The sequence below is a fragment of the Typha latifolia genome, chromosome 15 (genome assembly GCF_019914945.1).
Source record: "Typha latifolia isolate L0001 chromosome 15, TyphaL0001v2, whole genome shotgun sequence".
Classification (NCBI taxonomy): domain Eukaryota; kingdom Viridiplantae; phylum Streptophyta; class Magnoliopsida; order Poales; family Typhaceae; genus Typha; species Typha latifolia.
In genome coordinates this window covers 343190-363656 of record NC_133100.1, presented here as the reverse complement: position 1 = coordinate 363656, position 20467 = coordinate 343190, and the positions used below count along the sequence as shown (strand labels likewise).

The 20467-nt window shown below is 42.1% G+C and overlaps 6 protein-coding genes across 6 annotated transcripts; 3 read left to right on the top strand and 3 right to left on the bottom strand.

The window, feature by feature from the left end:
- Positions 1-865: 865 nt before the first annotated feature.
- Positions 866-2654, bottom strand: LOC140802364 (GSH-induced LITAF domain protein). Its single transcript, XM_073157878.1, has 3 exons — positions 2300-2654; positions 1291-1417; positions 866-1184 (listed from the first exon to the last, which is right to left on the bottom strand). Exons 1-3 carry the CDS (start codon positions 2623-2625, stop codon positions 1101-1103), a joined length of 537 nt encoding a protein of 178 aa, XP_073013979.1. The 5' UTR covers positions 2626-2654; the 3' UTR covers positions 866-1100.
- Positions 2655-3546: 892 nt separating this feature from the next.
- LOC140802219 (protein CURLY FLAG LEAF 1-like) lies at positions 3547-4375 on the top strand. The gene is made up of 2 exons (XM_073157661.1): positions 3547-3754; positions 3955-4375. The coding sequence occupies exons 1-2, from the start codon at positions 3575-3577 to the stop codon at positions 4246-4248; spliced, it is 474 nt and encodes a 157-aa protein (XP_073013762.1). The 5' UTR covers positions 3547-3574; the 3' UTR covers positions 4249-4375.
- A 2230-nt stretch (positions 4376-6605) lies between these two features.
- LOC140802130 (uncharacterized) lies at positions 6606-9002 on the bottom strand. The gene has a single exon (XM_073157565.1). The coding sequence runs from the start codon at positions 9000-9002 to the stop codon at positions 6606-6608; it is 2397 nt and encodes a 798-aa protein (XP_073013666.1).
- A 1287-nt stretch (positions 9003-10289) lies between these two features.
- On the top strand, positions 10290-12605 carry LOC140802128 (uncharacterized). The gene has a single exon (XM_073157564.1). It carries the CDS (start codon positions 10290-10292, stop codon positions 12603-12605), a length of 2316 nt encoding a protein of 771 aa, XP_073013665.1.
- Positions 12606-13228: 623 nt separating this feature from the next.
- Positions 13229-15799, bottom strand: LOC140802025 (uncharacterized). Its single transcript, XM_073157431.1, has one exon. It carries the CDS (start codon positions 15756-15758, stop codon positions 13461-13463), a length of 2298 nt encoding a protein of 765 aa, XP_073013532.1. The 5' UTR covers positions 15759-15799; the 3' UTR covers positions 13229-13460.
- A 326-nt stretch (positions 15800-16125) lies between these two features.
- LOC140801875 (uncharacterized) lies at positions 16126-18968 on the top strand. The gene has a single exon (XM_073157229.1). The coding sequence runs from the start codon at positions 16569-16571 to the stop codon at positions 18864-18866; it is 2298 nt and encodes a 765-aa protein (XP_073013330.1). The 5' UTR covers positions 16126-16568; the 3' UTR covers positions 18867-18968.
- The last annotated feature ends 1499 nt before the right edge of the window (positions 18969-20467 follow it).

Below are 20467 nucleotides of genomic sequence, written 5' to 3'. Positions count from 1 at the left end.
GTGACTACAATTAGCTACTGATATCTTTCACATCCTTTTAATCTAATTCAAACATTAGTTGTTTTTTTTTTGACAAAAATCTATAGTCAGATATTAACTATAGTGTATTAGTTATAACTTAATTCTTTTTCTTCTAATTAGATAAACATTGTAATGATTAGTTGTGTTCTTTGGTCTCCCTCTTTGTCAAATTAATTGCCATCATCTTACTTCCTCCCAAGACAGTAAATGGACAGTATGGACTTCTCCATTTTAGATCACCTTATGCTAAAATATCACTTCTTCTAATCTCCTTAATAACTGTTATCCTATATGATCTCTATTGGACAGGACCGATCCTTTCTACCCTCCCAACCACAAAAGGCTTTGAACCTATCTAATTGTAGCAATCAATTAATCATAGTTTCAAAGTACTTGAATTTCCATCTCTTGTTTTCATATAGTTGAAGAAAAAGTCGAGTGGAGGCACAAATTGGTTGGAGTCCAAAACATCTATAAGCCAAGCTCAAGACTTATTTAGACAGAGATGAAGAATTGGAGATTCCAAAATGCAGATGAGATATCAAAGAAGTTGCTTCAAAAACCACTTTAGCTGTATACGTCATGATTGAAGATGCAAAACAATAACATAGCATTGAAATACAACATCTATTCATATATCATTTAGTGCAATCATACCGTTTACGCTGATAAATTGAAATGTATCTACAAATCTCCGCAAACTAATGAGGATTGATACTTTTATCATCCCAATTCAGTAATCATCAGAGATTATAAGTACCGTGATCTCAGTGGAGATTTATGAGAGGAAAAACACATACAAATGTTAGCATGGCAAAAGGAAAATACCAAAAGAAAGTGAAGGTAGTAAAAACTCCACAAACATTATGTAGTAGTTATATTCAGATCAAACTGTTGACAGATCTGCAACAGTATACATAAGGAATGAGCAATCACAGTTAAGAGTATCACATTCTTATTCCATAGTAATATTGCAGTCAATTCATCTGTAACAACCTTATTTACAGTCTCACACAGGGCAATCCAAATAGTAGAAAAGTTGGAAGCAAGATGAAGAACAACAGCACGATAAATATGAACTATGCAGGCACGGCAAAACTCTCCTGATTCCAACTGGGCGGATCCATCACGAGGCACGGATCTGATTTCTTGAACTCAGCAACCTGCGAAGTTCACATAAAGGAATTGCAAAAGCTAAATGTTAAGTGCGCGGCACTGCAAATGACAAAGGAGTGAGGAGAAAATCAAGTCAAGAAAAAGAAAGGTAACCTTCTCTCCGCAGCTAGGACAGTAGTGGTACTTATGCCAGAGGCAGTCCATGGAAGGGCAAAGGAAGCAAACTCCCAACATAAATGGCATCATGCACGCCACAACGGCTGCCAGACTTGGCTTTGATCTATACAAATTAAAGAGAATGTCAGTAATACAGATAAACTGATGTAAAATGTTACTGATGAAAGTCAGATATGCAGCACTCCTGATTTGTAATCTTCAGTATGCCAGTTGAATGAAGAATAAAGCAATGAAATTACAGAACACATCATGAAAACCTGTGCAAGCTCCAAAAGATAATGAATGTTCACAACTTAAAAGTTTATCTTAAATGAGGTGTTTGATATGATATGCCGGCAATTCCAGATAGAATCACTTTTTAAAGCCTAATCATTGGCATTCTGCAGCTCTTCATGTTTAAAGGATCACCACATTACCATGGTAACCATCTTGATCTAGTCACAAATGCAGAAGAAGGTCAAGGAGAATCTACAGCAATCTAAAAGGCAACTGGATGAAAAATAATCTACATCGCTGATTATTCAATGTGATTATAGTATAAAGTGATATGTACTATTACTGTAATGCGGAAAAGAAGAGGAAAAAAAAATCCAAAATCCAAAAGAAGCTTACATTAAGACTCTTTGCATAGATAAACTTACAACAGTAGACTTCAAAGAATCACTAAAAACGGTAATCTCAGTTAACTTTGTCATCTAATATGCTCATCTAATCGGACATCTCTAATTTTATTTCCGAAATGGTAAATTAGAAAGATAGGTCCTTCAAAATCAAGCCTTTTTTTTTTCATCCAAAACTCCATAACTCCAGAAGCCATATATTTCCTCAAGAAAACCCCAATTCCTTCGACCGACCAACAAACAAAACCGAAACAAAATCCAACCAGAAGAAATAGAAGACCAAAACCCTAGCGTCAAGAAGCAAAAGAAATCAACTTTAATCCATAACCGGGAGGTTAAGGAGAGAGAGCGAGAGGAATCACGACCTGACGCTCGAGAGGCCCGATGACCCACAATACACGCACTGGAACGGCGCTGGCGTGTCGCGGTACATCGTCTGGTGCAAAGGGATCCCCTTGGGATCCCCGAACACCGCGTTGGGGGGTATCATCCCAGCTTGATAAGGATTCTCGCGGACGTAGAACGCAGCCGGCGCCGGCGCCGCCATGTGGCCGTGGTAGTTCCCGGCCCCGGGGTAGGCGTAGGGCACTCCCACGGCTGGCTCTTCTCCTCCCATTCCCTTCGTCGCCATCGCTGATCTCGAGATCGAGTCGTTCCTCGTCGTCAAAGGTCTAATTCTCGAAGCAAGCATGCGAGGTCTATTAAAATAAGCGCGTAACGGGTCCAAGTCGTCGGCCGAAGGAGACCAGGTAAGTGGGCGGCCTATTGGGCCGACGGACCCGGGTTAACGGGTCTTGGGCTATTGGACATGCCGACCTGGATCTTGTTCCATATTAGCAAAAACGAACCAGAACTTATATATTACTTGCAAACAAAGGTCTACTTTAGCATATAAGCAAAAAAAATTGCAAATAAAAGTAATAAAATTCTAAACTCTAAACTCTAGTAAAATATTTCTACTGTTTTAATACATGGTATAAAAGGTTTTCTTTCTTAAAGATGCATCAACACCAATGAGGTAATAAAAGAATAACCTTTTTTGCAAGTCAAGCTTCTCCAATCCCCAAATTAGTAACAACCCCCTTTCAACTCCCTAGACTCCAAAGTGAGATCTCCACATCCACTCCTCCTCTAGGCTTTTCTTTCTTATGTGTTGCTACTCAAATCACTTGGATTGAAGCAAAGGTACTCAAAATCTCCTCCAAAGTCCTTTTACTAAGAACATGTAGTCCATGGAGGGTAAGAAATATTATATAAGAATGCGTAGATTGGGCTGCTAATCACGGTAGAACGTCTTCTATATCTCTGTCCTAAGTTTTTCTGATCCAATTTCACATCTGGTGTTAAATAAAAAAAAAGTTCGAACTCCTTCTAAACTCAAAAAATTGTATTATGGAAATTAAAATAGAAATTTTCGTAGATAAGGTAAGTAGATAACTAATTGATCAAAAAGCTTAAGTTGTTATATAAAAAATTAATAAGTTATATCATATAAAAAGGGCATTTTTTTCCAAGGATAAAAAAGTAATTTAGTATTTTCTATTAAAATTATATCTACCAAAATACCCTTCCTAACTCTCACTCTGAGATAACAACATCCTCTTGTTTATTTTCCTCCTTTATAGTCTTTGTCTTCATCCATGACAGCTTCCAACATCGAGATGATCACCGCCTCTCTCCAGAACTGCTCCTTGGCAACATCCATAGCCTCATCGCCACCGCCGCCTCCGCCGCCGCCATTCCTCGAATCCAGCGACGAGAACGGCGAGCTCGCTGTGGAGTTGAACTCGGAGGTGTGGGAGCAATGCCTCCGCATGCAGGTGACAGAAAAAAAAAAAGGCCTCCTTTATTACGATATTTTTCCAATCATTGATCATAAATGTAGCTTGCCTAAGTCTCCAATCTCTCTCTTCGATTTCTACTTTAGCGAGCAATAGATTCTCTTCTTATTGCATTCTTATTCATTCCTCGCATCAAAGTTCGAATCTTTTTTTAGTTTTCTCCCCTATTTCTATGGCAGAGAGGAACAATGTATTACGACATCAACTGGGACGACGATGACGAAGACGATGACTTCACCTCAAGCAATGGCGAGGAGGAGGACGACGACGACGACAACGACGACTCGTCCACCATTTCCTACACCTCCTCCACCTCCGAGTTCATCGGCGGCGGCGACGCAGCCGCCGCTCACGTGCTCGTGTTGGCCGGATGCAAGTCCTGCTTCATGTACTTCATGGTGCCCAAGCACGACGAGGCTTGCCCCAAGTGCGGCAGCGGACTTCTCCACCTTGGTCGTAGTGGTTGCATCTAACCATTAGAGGCGTAAATCGATCTGGGTCTTGTGTTCTTGCTCGGGAAATCGAGTAAAAATCCTTCTTTTCTAACAACCCTTTCGCAAATTCTTGCCTTGCTCTTATAACAAAGATAGCTTTATCTCACGGTTAATATCTCTGTCTTATTCTGATTCGATTTCTTCTTTATCTCTGTGCGTTTATTGTACTGCCTTGTGTTCTAAGTACCAAGACATTGTTGCTCAGAAGATTGTAAACGAAGCAACTGTGTGTATATAGTACTGTTAGGAGATCTTTTACTAGTATCAATTAGAAACTTACTCTTCCCATCCCTTCATACTTCACCAGTTGGCTTCATAACAATTCTCTAAAAACTCTTCATTTAATTGTTTTAACTAATGAACTTTTGGTCATTTGGTAGGAACCCAAGAAGATAGATAACATAGGAACAAAAAATACAAGGATAAAACCTTTCTTTATTCACTGTCACCAGAGCAAAGTGAGGGGGATGTTGGATAGTAAATAATAAGAGAGCAGCAGCAGCATTGCCAAGGGGCTAAGATGCAATGGGTGTTGTTTTTATCTAGTAAACTAGGAAGGGAATAAAGTGGTGGGCAAGAGAGTTCACAGCGTCAGACAAAGGAACCTTTCCTCGGTTTGCCAGAAAGGAATCTATGCAGAGGAAGAGAGAGAGTAGAGAGAGAGAGAGAGAGAGAGAGAGTTATGAGTTGGTCCAGGTTTAGGGCAAAGGCCAGGGCTTGTGATATAGGGGAGCAGGAAGAGGAGCAGCAAAACAAAGATAGCTTCAGCTTTTCTCATTGTTGATAGATAGACACCCATCAGCTTCTTCTCCTATCCAGAAAAGACTCACAGACTTCTAAGATGCTCTCTTCCTGCTTACAATGAGAGTTGCTTTAAGATGATGACACTTTCTTTTCCTTTCAAATGAGTGATTGAAAAATATATCATGGAACAACTTTGATGTATTCCATTTTGAAAAATATATAGTAAGCAAAGAGTTGTTAGTATAGGTAGGACAAAGGTTATACTTTATGCTAAACCTAGAGTTGTAGACCAGCTTGTCGAATATTAATTATGCTTAGATAAAAGAGTTACAGCCTTATTTATCCCAGTAGATGACTTCCAGCCCACATGAATCATGAATGCCAACCACGTATATACATCAACAAGTATCAACAAGAGAAATGCAAATTAAACACTGAAATCGTACGATAATTTAGCTTTGGTAGGTTGGATGAGTACCAAAAATCGCTCGCGTAGATAATTATTTATATTAAATAAAATTGGTAAGCAATTTTTTTAAAATAATATGACCCAGGTAAATAAAAATTTAAGATATTTTATAAATCACACACTATATTTTACCTATTTTGCAATTCACATTTCGTCTTTGACAATTTTGTAATCCGACATCTCATTTTTTTTTATAATTTTTGCTTAACACCCTGAAATTATTTTTACTGACTAATATTAATTAAATTACTAAAATATTCTCACAATTATTTTTTTCTCCTCTCTGCCCCTCCAAGGCATAAATAATTTAGGTATTTAAAAAATATTTCATATATTATAATGAAATAATTTTTTTGCTGGTATTGTTTAAGTTAACGGAGGGTGTTAAATGAGAATTGTAAAAAATAAACGGGGGTCGAATTATAAAAACCTCAAAGATAAAATATGAATCATAAAATAGATAAAATATAGAGTATGATTTGTAAAATTTTCATAAATTTGCAACTTATGCAACCACATCAAAACTCAAGAACCCATGTATTGCTATGGGTACTTCTATAATGTCCTTTAAACTCTTGTCCATGGGCAGGATGAGCTAGGTGTAGAAATGAGTTTTTCACCCCCTTTCTTATAAGGCTTGGGATGAAGGCCTATTACTGAAAAGATTTTGGCCCAAATCCAAGTCCAATCTGGGCCTATTGCTGATATATTTCATAGAGCCACACACTATCACCAAACAAGAAATTTTCATTTTTGAAGGACTTGTTTGATAATTATCCCTCACCAATCTTGAAGGCTAGTATTTCTGAATCTATAGGTTGGATTATCGCATTTTTGAAGGAGTTGTTTAATTCCATTAAGTCGGCTTTCCATTTCTCCACAAAATCTGAATGTTAAGGGATATTGAATCTAATCATGGATTAAATTTTTTTTTCAAAAAATTAATCAGTTGATCTAAGTGACAAGTACATTCGTTGATAGATCTAGGAAAAAAAATCTTGCTTGAACAATTCAGTGGTATGTATCAATGCGATAATCCTTCTTATAGAAGCAAACAGACGATAAACAACTTCTGTTCAAATAAAAGAAAAGAAAATAAATCAACAAGGACTGCAGAAGAGGACTAGCTGTGTAGTTCAATTGGATTAGCTGATTCATTATTAATATCTGAATTGGGCAACGCATCATTTTCGATACCTGTGTTAAGTAAAGAATAGAACGCGGGTATGTTCTCCGGTATCGCCTCTTCGATCCGATCCGTTTCTGTTGCTACAGGTGGCGGCGCAGAGCCCGTGATGCCTGCATGAGAAAGCAAAGCCCAGAGATGTGTAATGAACTCCCCACCTGTAGCTAGAGATTCTTTATGCCCATTTATGTTGTTAGTAGGAGACAAAGATAGCAACAACGCTGCCCAAAAGTCGGCCAACACCTTCCAGCGAGCTACGTCAGCATCGATCGTCTCGATTAGTTCCATGCCGAGTTCCGCGCCATTCTTCACCACTTCATCATTCTCCTCCTGCTCGCCTTCCGTCTCATCCCTTGTCATTCCTTCTATTTTGAGTTTCGTGTATATGCTCTCGAGGGAATGACAGCCTTGTAGAATTTGTCGAGCTTTACGGACTGTTGTTTCGAAGACAGATTCAGCGACGAAGCTGTGATCAGGCAACAGCTCTGGGCAGAATATCAGTAGGTAGGCACAGTACCGCGATATGGCATTGGCCACTACGTAATGGGATCTTAGCTCCTCCTTTCCTTCAAGTTTTTCTAATTTTACAAGGAAAGGTTCGTTCTTCGAGCAGCACCAATCTTTCAAAGAAGACAGACGAGAAGGGAAGCAGGAGGAGCTGCTGCTTGGGTTGGTATTGAGTTGGCTTTGATAGAGCTCAATTTCGCAGAGACAAGTCGCGATGTGCCAGACGAGGATAACGTCGGATTTGGTTTCAAATTGGCATGCCCACATAAATCTTTCGCTCGTCTCGTCTCCCTGCAGCGTCCAGCCGGCACTTGGTAATTGACCGCCGTCGGTGCGCTCCACGGAGCGAAGTGATCGAACGATGGCTTTCTTTACTTGTTTGGGCAATTCGATTTCCATGCCCTGTTTTCCTCCATCAATGGCCTGATCCACCAAACCAAGACTCGCATAGGACAGCAGATTCCACAACCGAGGGCTGTAACTGAAGGACTGCACGAAGTTGTACTGGCCCATCTTATTATGCCATCGGTTGACGAGGTTGTATCTGCACAAAAGCCATAACAAATTCTCCATCAAGGCATTCCCCTGGCAGCAAGTTCTCTCGACGTACGCAGATAGCAAGACCACTTTGGTCCAGTCTGAGAACAAGTACGCGGCCATCTGCCAAGTCTCTTTTAGAAAAATGAAAAAGAGAATTCCCCAGGTAATAACAACGCCAATATCGACTCTGCCCAGGATGTGGATAAGTTCACCCTCCTTAGGTGCCCCAAATATATGCATAGTTGCTGCAAACCAGACACTGATTCCGACGGTTGCAAAGTAAAGTACAAGAGTAATGATTGGAAAACCATACAAGAAGATAACGGGGTACCGAGTATAGAAGAAATCATTTAGGAAAGCCAACTCCACCTTAGTGATCCTGAAAACCCTCTCCTCGTCTCCTCCTCCTAGAATCCCATTAAAGACCAGCTCCTGAGACTTCAAGAATTGCTCGTCTTCAGCTACATTGATATCGTAAAACCTGAGCCTCAGCAATTTGTACAATGCGAAGGAAAGGCATATATCTTTTAGTCGACCATCCCTATCATCTTGCAGCAGCCTCCCCTCGCATTGCCAGATCTTCTCGAGGGTGATGAGCTTCTTCTCGCGTGTTATCTTAAGTAGGATCAGGGAGTCAGGCTTTGTGGTTTCCACCTTCTGTTTACCTTCTCCCCGGACCAAGTACTTGTACCCTTTCATGTCAACTGGATTGATTGGAGATGAGGTCGTCAGCGTGTCCTCGTACATCATGTAGCCCGCAACCCACATATTTTTCCGTAAAAACAATCGGTTTGCAAATTCGTATGAGGCGACCCGATCTAAGATACTTAACGGGCTTAGACACCAAAGCACCCACAGGGAGAGGTTGACCTCTGTGGTTCGTGTGATGTTAAGATTAGCCGTCCAGAAGGAGATCGTCACGTCCGCCAGCACCCTTTTCCTCCGGAATTCCGTCTGCTGAAGGCCATAGGGGGAAATGCAATCGATACCATAGCGAAGGGTGCCCAAGAGAATGGCCCACATGGGCAAGAACTCATTGTGGAAGGGAGCGTTCTGAATCAAGCCGATGGTGTGGATCACCATGGACTCGGAGACTGCATCAAGTAGCAAGAGGGTGTACTTGATGGCGGCGCTGCGGGAGCGGTGCCGGTACGAGTCCAGGACGAACACCAAAAGGAGAAGCAACGCAGTCACGACCACCAGGAACTCCAAGCGGGCTAACTTGGCGCTGTCGGTCCCAAGCATTACGAGGAAGGATGAAATCGTAGAACGCAGGCTGCCCATCATCTTGCCTATCCTTCTTGGGGTGGGGTGGGGTGGGGTGGGGTGGGGGAGTTAACGAGAGAAATCACCAAAAGAGGCAGAGAACTTGTACTGGCTTCTACTTTATTCCATTTATTATCTGTTTTTCTTCTTTTTTTTAATACAAATCATGCTATATACTTTTTTTTACTAATCGTGCTGTCTATAGAATCATGTATTAATTATGTTGATTTAACTATAAAATAGATCTAATAGACATCAACTTTGTCTTTTCCATTATCTAAATTCATGTATTATTTTAATTTAATTGGGGAATAGACTTTAAAAATATATTTTTCTGACTCCTATGTTATGTAAAAGTGCAAAATAATTACAAATATCTACTCAAGGAAACTATATATCATTTTCTGAAGTATTTTGAAGTTTTTTCAATATATTATTAACATATGAAACGATGTTATTTAAAGTATTTTTGTAATAAAAAATAAAGGACTATTTTACCTCTATATAAGTGTACAACTATGTGAAAATTAATATTTTCAATACTAATAACCGATACTTTCAATCATATAAATAAATAAAAAATTTTGTCGAATAACACCTTACATTCTGCGCCTAGACCATTCAAATTTGAATTAATAGGAACAGTGGCCGTAACAATAAATAAAATCGACCAGTTTAAAATTTAGACCATCCAAATTTGAACGAACGACAACCACCTCTCTTAAAAATAGAAATGAAAAAAATTCTAAGTATACAATAACCCACCTTCAGGCACATAACTCACCTCCAGGTACATCTTGACTACGTATACAATAACCCAACTTGAGACTAACCCAGTGGTCAGCCAACAAGTATAAAGTATTTCCTCAGAGTTGACTTCTTGGGCAGTCCCCGAACACATATTTTTGTTTTAAAAAAATTAAACTGCATAGCTGCTGGTGAGGCCAAGACGCCTAGTCCTTTGCAGTTTGCACACCCAAATGGCCAAACGTGAACAAATAAGGTATTCAGTCGCAGTTAGCACATGCTATGTTTATTTTAATAAGGTTTGATATATATATATAATTAGTTTGTTACCTAGCACCTAACCCTTTGTAATTTGACTTTAGAAAGACAGCAAAGCATCCCCACCCATAAGTCAGTTATATGATTGAATAAGGCCCGGATCTATGCTATTAAATTCTCAATAGGACTTAATTCCTCTTTTGAATTAGAATATGGATATAGAGAAGATTACGAAAAATAGTCCAGGCCTACATTGTAGAGTTGGAGGCAGCCACACTACTCTCCGATCGATCAAATTCGAAGATGCTGAACAGCAACAGCGCCAAGTTATGGCGCATAGAAATTCTGGTGGCAGTCATGACATTGCTTCAAATCTGGCGCTTCTTCTTGAGGTCATTCCGTAGCCGCTATCGAGGCCGATTCAACTGGCTGATCGGTGTGCTTGACGTGATGTCTTACAACACGATGCATTACACCCTTGGGTTGATGCAGTTGGTTCCCTTCGACAACGAGCTCCTCCAGGTCTGGGCTGTTATCTCGGTTACCCTTGGAACCAGCATCACTACCATGTCAGCTTTCAATCTACCAGTGAAGGAGAATCCCTTGGGCGACTTGATGTCGTCCTTGTGGTCAGCAAATCTCCTAGGCACGCGACGCACTAGTACTGGTAGGTTCAAGTTCCTTCTTTGGTCGCTATGGTCTCTCAACTCGGTTAGAATTATTCAAGGGTCCGTGGCTTCGGAGAACGCCAAGAAATCGGATAGCCATGGAAAGAACTCAAGGCTGGTGGCCGAGTACATGCGGCACGAGCACGACCAGAGTGGAATCACGGAAGTCAATCCGGTCCAGATGACAGGGTACAAGTACTTGGTCCTTGGAGAAACCAAACAGGCGGTGGGAGCCAGATCGGCCGGCTACTCGATCCAGCCAGATGTGACCCATGAGCAGAGGCAGCTCATCACCATCGATAAGGTCTGGGGATGCGACGGGAGGCTGCTTCAAAAGACTTGGGGTGATCCGGATGGTCGACTGAAAGATGTCTGCCTTTCATTCGCCTTGTACAAATTACTGCGGCGCAGGTTCGATGACCTGGAGATACATGAGGCCCAACTCGAAAAAACTTGGGATCTGGTCTTTCGAGGGATCCTCGGAAACGGAGACGACGAGGATTACGAGAGGGCATTCAGGATCGCTGAAGCAGAGACGGCATTCCTTAACGATAATTTCTGCAATAGAAACGCCATTCTGTTTGCCAACGGCTTCCCGGTCCTGAGGCTTGTGCTATCAATCATGGTGATCGGGGTAATCATTTGGCTTGCCATAGCAATACATAGAACCTATAGACGTACAGAAGGAGAATTTAACAACTTCATCAATGAAGTAAATGTTGACGTTGTTATAACATATTGGGTTCTGGTTTTGCTTTTGCTAAAAGAGTTATGGGAGATGGTGACTTTTATTTCCTCGGACTGGACCAAAGTACTTGTGCTATGTAAGTATGTCAAGAATCCTGGATGGACGAGGATCAAGATTGTGGAGAATGCATTACGCCTTCTGTGCAATTTTACAGTCCTACACGGATGGCAACGCAACATCTATCAGTGTAACTTACTCTTTGGGTCTTCCAGATACAATGTTTGGAATCGGCGGTACCGCTTGGTTGTGCGGAAAAGTAGGTTGCCCAAGGAAGTGAAGAAAGCCATTGTTACATCACTCAAGTCATTGACATTCGACGATGTTCACCGCTCCGATGCTCGCCGCCCTAGTGATGCCATTTTGTTGCGGTTACACAGGTCAGTTACAGAACGATTCTCGTGGGCCTGCAACCTTAAAACTCATACTCACACAATCTTGGTCTGGCATATCGCCACCTGCCTGTGCGATATTAAGCTCTCTCGACAAAATGGAAACTTCGATGAGGAGCTACGATCTCATTACATAGCCGCTACCAGCTTATCAGAGTACTGCGCCTACTTACTGCGACGGAGAAAAGCCCTAGTGCCAGATCATATTTTTGTTCCAATATTTATCTTCAGCGCAACGGTTCGTGATGCTCGGAAGCGTTTACAAGGTTGTCATTCTTTCCAAAGTATTCTCGGTGCACTAACGGGAGAGGAAGGAGACCAGCCTGGAACTGAAGGAGAGGGAGGGACGGCAAACGAGCATCAAACCGATCAAGGAGAAGAGGGAAGGACGACAGACGAGCATCAAACTAATCAAGGAGGGGAGGGAACGTCTACAGATGAGCATCAGACTGATGATCAAGGAGAGGAGGGACAAGGCATACTGGAAATGGGTGCAAAGCTTGCACAGGAACTGATCGGAATTCCTGATGAAATAGAGCGCTGGGAGTTGTTGATAGAGTTTTGGACAGGGATTGTCTTGTACCTTGCTGCATCTACACAACCAACTCCACATCAGACATATCTTTTTTTTGGTGGAGAATTCCTAACACATTTGTGGGCGTTGCTATCGCATGCCGGCATATTCGATGAGAACCACCAGTTTTCCAAGTTTAGCGAGCAAAAACAAGGCTTTGCAGGACTTGTCATTCAGGAAGCCCGGGCTGCTAACACAAACAGAAGAAGAAACCCTGATGATCAATCTACAAATAATTAGCAAGATAGCATCAGTCTTGTGTTAAGTAGTGATGTAAAAAGATTTGGGAAGTTGGTTTTCATATCTAGCGCTCCTACGTTCTGCTTTTTATCTGAAACATCTTTTTTCCTTTTCTTTTTTTTTTTCTTTTTTTTTTTCCGTTTAGGAGAGAAACCTCTTTATCTGTAAGTTAGTCATGGAATTAACTTCCCTCTTTATAGATTAGACAACTAAATTAATCTCTTAAGATAACAAGATATAACGGATTTAAACTATACACATATATAGCGTTTTAGTGATAAATCCAATACTAAACACTAAACACTAACCTTAGAGTCTAAAATACTTGTTTCTTCTAGTTAGATAGCAGTTGACTAATGGGAAGCTACATTTTGCTACTTTTTTTTTTTAAACTCTTGCAGCCATTTTGAGTTCTTGGTGAAGATGGTGATTATCTCAAGATATCTGTCTTCCTGTGTAGAATTTATCTGGCATAATAAAGATACTCAACACTGGGTGATTTAGCACATAATCAATTGCTCACTCCTACAAAGCCAACAGGGAGGCTTCAAATGCTTCAAAAATCATGTTTCACGGTTGGTTTACAAGTCTTAAATATAAACACAGGAGAAAAAGACGTGCACATTTAGTCTATAAAATTGATTGGAAATATCGGTCACCAAATTTTTTGTTCATCTATTTATTTCATCACACCTCCTTCTTATAGAAGCAAACAGACACAGGATTAGCTGTGTCAAAGACTGCAGAAGAGGAGGGATCTATTTGGATGTGTCAATTGGATTAGCTGATTCTTTATTAATGTCTGAATCGGGCATTTCATCATTTTCGACACCAGTGTCAAGGAATACAGATCGATCAGTCCTCCGGTCTTATTTCATCCGTTTCTGATGTTACGTCTGAGCCCGTGATGCCTGCATGAGAAAGCAAAGCCCAGAGATGTGTAATGAACTCCCCACCTGTAGCTAGAGCTTTTCTATGGGCATTTGTCTTCCCACTCGGAGCTAAAGACAGCAACAACGCTGCCCAAAAGTCGGCCAACACCTTCCAGCGAGCTACGTCAGCATCGATCGTCTCGATTAGTTCCATGCCGAGTTCCGCGCCCTTCTTCACCACTTCATCATTCTCCTCCTGCTCGCCTTCCGTCTCACCCCTTGTAATTCCTTCTTTTTTGAGTTTCGTGTATATGCTCTCGAGGGAATCACAGCCTTGTAGAATTTGTCGAGCTTTACGGACTGTTGTTTCGAAGACAGATTCAGCGACGAATCTGTGATCAGGCAACAGCTCTGGGCAGAATATCAGTAGGTAGGCACAGTACCGCGATATGGCATTGGCCACTACGTAATGGGATCTTAGCTCCTCCTTTCCTTCAAGTTTTTCTAATTTTACAAGGAAAGGCTCGTTCTTCGAGCAGCACCAATCTTTCAAAGAAGACAGACGAGAAGGGAAGCAGGAGGAGCTGCTGCTTGGGTTGGTATTGAGTTGGCTTTGATAGAGCTCAATTTCGCAGAGACAAGTCGCGATGTGCCAGACGAGGATAACGTCGGATTTGGTTTCAAATTGGCATGCCCACATAAATCTTTCGCTCGTCTCGTCTCCCTGCAGCGTCCAGCCGGCACTTGGTAATTGACCGCCGTCGGTGCGCTCCACGGAGCGAAGTGATCGAACGATGGCTTTCTTTACTTGTTTGGGCAATTCGATTTCCATGCCCTGTTTTCCTCCATCAATGGCCTGATCCACCAAACCAAGACTCGCATAGGACAGCAGATTCCACAACCGAGGGCTGTAACCGAAGGACTGCACGAAGTTGTACTGGCCCATCTTATTATGCCATCGGTTGACGAGGTTATATCTGCACAAAAGCCATACCAAATTCTCCATCAAGGCGTTCCTCTGGCAGCAACACGAAGGCCTCTCGACATACTTAGATAGCAACACCACCTTGGACCAGTCTGAGAACAAGTATGCGACCATCTGCCAGGTCTCTTTAAGGAAAATTAAACACAGAAGTCCCCAGGTAATTAGAACATCAATGTCGACTCTCTGCAGGACATGGATAAGTTCACCCTCCTTCGGTGTCCCAGATAGGTGCATAGTTGATGCAAGCCAGACACCGATTCCGACGGTACCAAAGTAGAGTACAACGTTAATGATCGGAAAGCCTTTCCAGAAGACAATGGGGTATCGAGTATAGAAGAAATCATTTAGGAAAGCCAACTCCACCTCAGTGATCCTGAACGCCCTCTCATCGTCCTCTTCTCCTAGAATCCCTCGAAAGATCAGCTCCTGGGATTTCAAGAATTGCTCTTCTTCAGCTACATTGATACAATAAAATCTGAGTCTCAGAAACTTGTACAATGCGAAGGAAAGGCAGGTATCTTTCAGTCGACCATCCGGATCGCCCCAACGACTTTCCAGCAGCCTCCCCCGACATTGCCAGATCTTCTCGAGGGTGATGAGCTTCTTCTCGCGTGTTATCTTAAGTAGGATCAGGGAGTCAGCCTTTCTGGCTCCCACTCTCTGTTTGGCCTCTCCCTGGACCAAGTACCTGTACCCTCCCATGACAGCTGGATTGAGAGGCTCGGTCGTCAGCTTGTGCTCGTACATCATGTACCCCGCAACCCACATAATATTCCGCTGCAAGAATCGGGTCGCCATTTCGAACGCCACCACCCGATCTACGACCCTCAACGGGTTTAGAGACCAAAACAGCCAGAGAGGGAGCTTAAACTTTGTGTTCCTTGTGCTGTTAAGGTTAGCCGTCAAGAAGGACGTCATCACGTCTCCCAACTCCCTTCTCCCCCGGATTTCCCGCTGTCGAAGGCCATAGGAGGAGATGCAATCGATACTATACCGAAGGGTGATCAAGAGAACGGTCCACACGGGCAAGAACTCGTTGTGGAAGGGAGCGCTCTGAGTCAAGCCGATGGTGTAGATCACCATGGACTCGGAAACTGTGTCAAGTACCAAGAGGGTGTACTTGATGGCGGCGCTGCGGGAGCGGTGCCGGTACGAGTCCAGGACGAACACCAAGAGGAGAAGCAACGCAATCACGACCACCAGGAACTCCAAGCGGGCTAACCTGGCGCTGTTGGTCTCAAGCATTACGAGGAAGGATGAAATCCAAGAACGCAGGCCGTCCATCATCTTGCCCATCCTTCTTGGCAGTGGGGATGGGAGGGGAGTTAGCGCGAGAAATCACCAAAAGAGTCAAGAGAACTCGTACTGCCTTTATTCCATGTTACTAATCATGCTGTCTATAGAATCATGTATTAATTATGTTGGTTTAACTATAAAATAGATCTAATAGACATTTGCTGAAAGACAACTTTGTCTTTTATCCGTTGTCTAAATTCATGTATTGCATTAATTTAACTCTGGAATAGAAGATATCTTTCTGACTCCTATGTTATCTACTCAAGGAGACTATATTTTATTGTCTGAAGTATTTTGAAGTTTTTTCAATATATTGATAAACTATGTGGGCTATTTTACCTCTATATAAGTGTATAACTATGTGGAAATTAATATTATTAAAAATTTGTCAAATACACATTACATTTTGTGCCTAGACTATTCAATTTTAAAAAATAAAATAAAATAAAGCTTGACGTCTCTCGAAGCCTTTCCTATTCTCCGCTCCTTGCTACATGCAGATTCTCTAATGGAGATCTTTACTCCCCGACAAAGACTTCAGAACTTCAGGGAGGATTGAGGCTAAGTATAAGATTATTTCCTCAGAGCTTACTTTGCTGTTCCCTAACTTTAAAAAGACAAGAAAGCATCCGATCCCCAGTCCCCTCCACCAATAAGTTTAGCTTATATGATTGAATAAGGCCGGGATATTTATTTCAATAGGAGACTAATACTAATTCCTCTTTTGAATTAGAAAACTCCATGCCCTACATAACATTGTAGAGTTGGAGGCAGCCAGAGTAGTCTCCGGTGGGTGGATCAAATTGGAAGATGATGAACAGCAACAGCGCAATGTTAGGGCGCATAGAAGTTGTGGTGGCAGTCGTGACATTGCTTCAAATTTGGCGCTTCATCTTGAGGACATTCCGGAGCCGCTATAGAGGCCGGTTCAACTTCCAGACCTGTGTGATTGACACGTTGTCCTCCTCCATGATGTTCTACAGCCTTGGGTTGATGCAGCTCGCTCCGTTCGACAATGAGCTCCTCCAGGTCTGGGCTGTTATCTCGGTTACCCTTGGAACCAGCATCACTACCATGTCAGCTTTCAATCTACCAGTGAAGGAGAATCCCTTGGGCGACTTGATGTCGTCCTTGTGGTCAGCAAATCTCCTAGGCACGCGACGCACTAGTACTGGTAGGTTCAAGTTCCTTCTTTGGTCGCTATGGTCTCTCAACTCGGTTAGAATTATTCAAGGGTCCGTGGCTTCGGAGAACGCCAATAAATCGGATAGCCATGGAATGAACACAAGGCTGGTGGCCGAGTACATGCGGCACGAGCACGAGCACGAGCACGACCAGAGTGGAACCACGGAAGTCGATCCGATTCGGATGAGAGGTTACAAGTACTTGGTCCTCGGAGAAACCAAACAGGCGATGGGAGCCAGATCGGCCGGCTACTCGATCCAACAAGATGTGACCCACGAGCAGAAGAAGCTCATCACCATCGATAAGGTCTGGGAGTGCGACGGGAGGCTGCTTCAAAAGACTTGGGGTGATCCGGATGGTCGACTGAAAGATGTCTGCCTTTCATTCGCCTTGTACAAACTGCTACGGCGCAGGTTCGATGACTTGGAGATACATGAGGCCCAACTCCCAAAAACTTGGGATCTGGTCTTTGGAGGGATCCTCGGAAACGGAGACGACGAGGATTACGAGAGGGCATTCAGGATCGTTGAAGTTGAGATGGCATTCCTTAATGATTATTTCTGCAATAGAAACGCCATTCTGTTCGCCAACGGCTTCCCAGTCATGAGACTTATGCTATCAGTCATGGTGATTGGCGTAATCATTTGGATCGCCGTAGCAATACATAGGACCTACAGACGTACAGAAGGAGAATTTAACAACTTCATCAATGGAGTAAATGTTGATGTTGTTATAACATATTGGGTTCTGGCTTTGCTTATAGTAAAAGAGTTCTGGGAGATGGTGACTTTTATTTCCTCGGACTGGACCAAAGTACTTGTGCTATGTAAATATGTCAAGAATCCTGGATGGACGAGGATCAAGATTGTGGAGAATGCATTACGCCTTCTGTGCAATTTTACAGTCCTACACGGATGGCAACGCAACATCTATCAGTGTAACTTACTTTTTGGGTCTTCCAGATACAATGTTTGGAATCGGCGGTACCGCTTGGTTGTGCGGAAAAGTAGGTTGCCCAAGGAAGTGAAGAAAGCCATCGTTACATCACTCAAGTCATTGACATTCGACGGCGTTCACCGGTGCTTCTCCGATGGCCGCCGCCCAAGTGATGCCATCTTGTTGCTGTTACACAGATCAGTTAGAGAACACTTCTCTTGGGCCTGTAATCTTAAAACTGATACTCACACAATCTTGGTCTGGCATATTGCCACCTGCCTGTGCGATATTAAGCTCCGTCGACAAAATGAAAACCTCGGTGAGGAGATGCGATCTCATTGCATAGCCGCTACCAGCTTATCAGAGTACTGCGCCTACTTACTGCGACGGAGAAAAGACCTAGTGCCAGATCATATTTTTGTTCCAACATTTGTCTTCAAAGCAACGATTCGTGATGCTCGGAAGCGTTTACGAGGTTGTCATTCTTTGCAAAGTATCTTTGATGCACTAATTGTTGGAAAAAAACACAATATTCCTGAAAACGGAGGAGACCAGCCTGAAACTGGAGGAGAGGGAAGGACGGCAAACGATCGTCAAACTGATGATCAAAGAGGGGAGGGAAGGACGACAGACGAGCATCAGACTGATGATCAAGGAGAGGAGGGACATAGCATACTGGAAATGGGTGCAAAGCTTGCACAGGAATTGATCGGAATTCCTGATGAAAAAGAGCGCTGGGAGTTGTTGATGGAGTTTTGGACAGGGTTCGTCTTGTACCTTGTTGCATCTACACGACCAGCTCCACATCGGACATATCTTTTTTCCGGTGGAGAATTCCTGACACATTTGTGGGCGTTGCTATCGCATGCCGGCATATTCGATGGGAACCACCATTCTTCCACGTTTGGCAAGCATAAACAGGGCTTTGGAGGACTTGTTATTCAGGAAGCCCGGACTGGTAACACAAACAGAAAGAAGAAACCCTGATGATCAATCTACAAATAATTCACAAGATAGCATCAGTCTTGTGTTAACTATATCATCTTTTTATTTGAAACCTCTTTATTTGTAAGTTGGTCATGGAATTAACGTCCCTAGTATTGTCAGGCATTTGAACAACACTATCCAATTGTTTCTTAGAATTTTTAATAATTTCCGCTTAATTAGATGGCCTTATTTCCTAGCTCTAGTTCAATTAATTGTTCCGATCACTCACTCTCTTTTGCTAGCCCATTTGCATAGTAATTCTCTATAAAGTCTTTATTTATTCTTTTTATCTAGTAAACTAGGAAGTAGGAAGGGAATAAAGTGGTGGGCAAGAGAGTTCACAGCATCAGACGAAGGAACCTTTCCTCGGATTTGCCAGAAAGGAATCTATACAGAGGAAGAGAGAGAGAGAGAGAGAGAGTGATGGATTGGTCCAGGATTAGGGCAAAGGGCAGGTCTTGTGATATAGGGGAGCAGGAAGAGGAGCAGCAAAACAAAGATAGCTTCAGCTTTCCTCATTGTTGTTACAGAGACACCCATCAGCTTCTTCTCCTATTCAGAAAAAGACTCCCAGACTTCTAATTATGTCCTCTTCCTGCTTACAATGAGAGTTGCTTTAAGATGGTGACACTTTCTTTTTCTATCTTTTTTTCATTCCTTTTTCCAAATGAGTGATTGTAATTGCTTCTTGGATTAAGAAAAATTAGGACAAATATATCATGGAACTTTGTTGTATTCCATTTACATCCGTGTAGTTGTATTAGAATATGAGTAAGCAAAGACTTGTTAGTGTAAGGTACTACAAAGGTTACTTTCTGCTAAACCTAGAGTTGCAGACCTGCTTACGGAATGCAAACTTATTTAACCAAGTAGATGACTTCTAGCTCATATGAATGCCAACCATGCAAATACATCAAGAAGAATCACATTTTATTATAGCATTTTATCCAATTAAAATCACTAGCCCTATGAATACGTCTAATAAATCAGATAAATGCAAATAAATCACTGAATCATTCCGAAAGTTAGCTTCGGTAAGTCGACCGAAAATCGCTCAAATGAATGATTATTTATATTAAATAAGACCATGAAACATTTTTTAAGAACATAAGTGCTATGGGTGCTTCTATAATGCCCTTTAAACTCTTGTCCATGGGTAGGTTGAGCTAGGTGGATGAAGGAGTTCTTCACCACCCTTGGGCTGAAGGCCTCTTACCGAAAAGATTCTGGCCCAAATCCAAGTCCAGTCTGGGCATATTAATGATATATTTCATTAATATCCAAACAAGAAATTTTCAATTTTGAAGTTGTTTGATAATTATCCCTCACCAATCTTGTTTAGTTTTTGAACCCAAATTAGGAGATCAAATCCACCAAGTAGCCATGGCGAAGGTTAGGTGAAGAGACTAGTAGATGCACATAACTCTGATGGTAATGCATGAGGGATGAACAAGCTTGAAGATATAATGCCTGGTACAAAATGCACCTTCCCTTTGTGTATGAATTACCTTAGCCTAACTGTTTGAGATAAGTTGTATGAAGGAATGAGAACCTAAAAAGGAGCTAGGTAACAAACAAAACTAAGATTTCCAAGATCCAGC

Excerpts from the sequence above, each read along its gene's own strand:
- LOC140802364 (XM_073157878.1), bottom strand. The coding sequence starts at position 2,625 with ATGCTTGCTTCGAGAATTAGACCTTTGACGACGAGGAACGACTCGATC. Across the intron at positions 1,418-2,299 it reads TCGGGCCTCTCGAGCGTCAG|ATCAAAGCCAAGTCTGGCAG; the intron begins GTCGTGATTCCT and ends TAATTTGTATAG. Across the intron at positions 1,185-1,290 it reads GTCCTAGCTGCGGAGAGAAG|GTTGCTGAGTTCAAGAAATC; the intron begins GTTACCTTTCTT and ends TGAACTTCGCAG.
- LOC140802219 (XM_073157661.1), top strand. The coding sequence starts at position 3,575 with ATGACAGCTTCCAACATCGAGATGATCACCGCCTCTCTCCAGAACTGC. Across the intron at positions 3,755-3,954 it reads AGCAATGCCTCCGCATGCAG|AGAGGAACAATGTATTACGA; the intron begins GTGACAGAAAAA and ends TTTCTATGGCAG.
- LOC140802130 (XM_073157565.1), bottom strand. The coding sequence starts at position 9,002 with ATGATGGGCAGCCTGCGTTCTACGATTTCATCCTTCCTCGTAATGCTT.
- LOC140802128 (XM_073157564.1), top strand. The coding sequence starts at position 10,290 with ATGCTGAACAGCAACAGCGCCAAGTTATGGCGCATAGAAATTCTGGTG.
- LOC140802025 (XM_073157431.1), bottom strand. The coding sequence starts at position 15,758 with ATGGGCAAGATGATGGACGGCCTGCGTTCTTGGATTTCATCCTTCCTC.
- LOC140801875 (XM_073157229.1), top strand. The coding sequence starts at position 16,569 with ATGATGAACAGCAACAGCGCAATGTTAGGGCGCATAGAAGTTGTGGTG.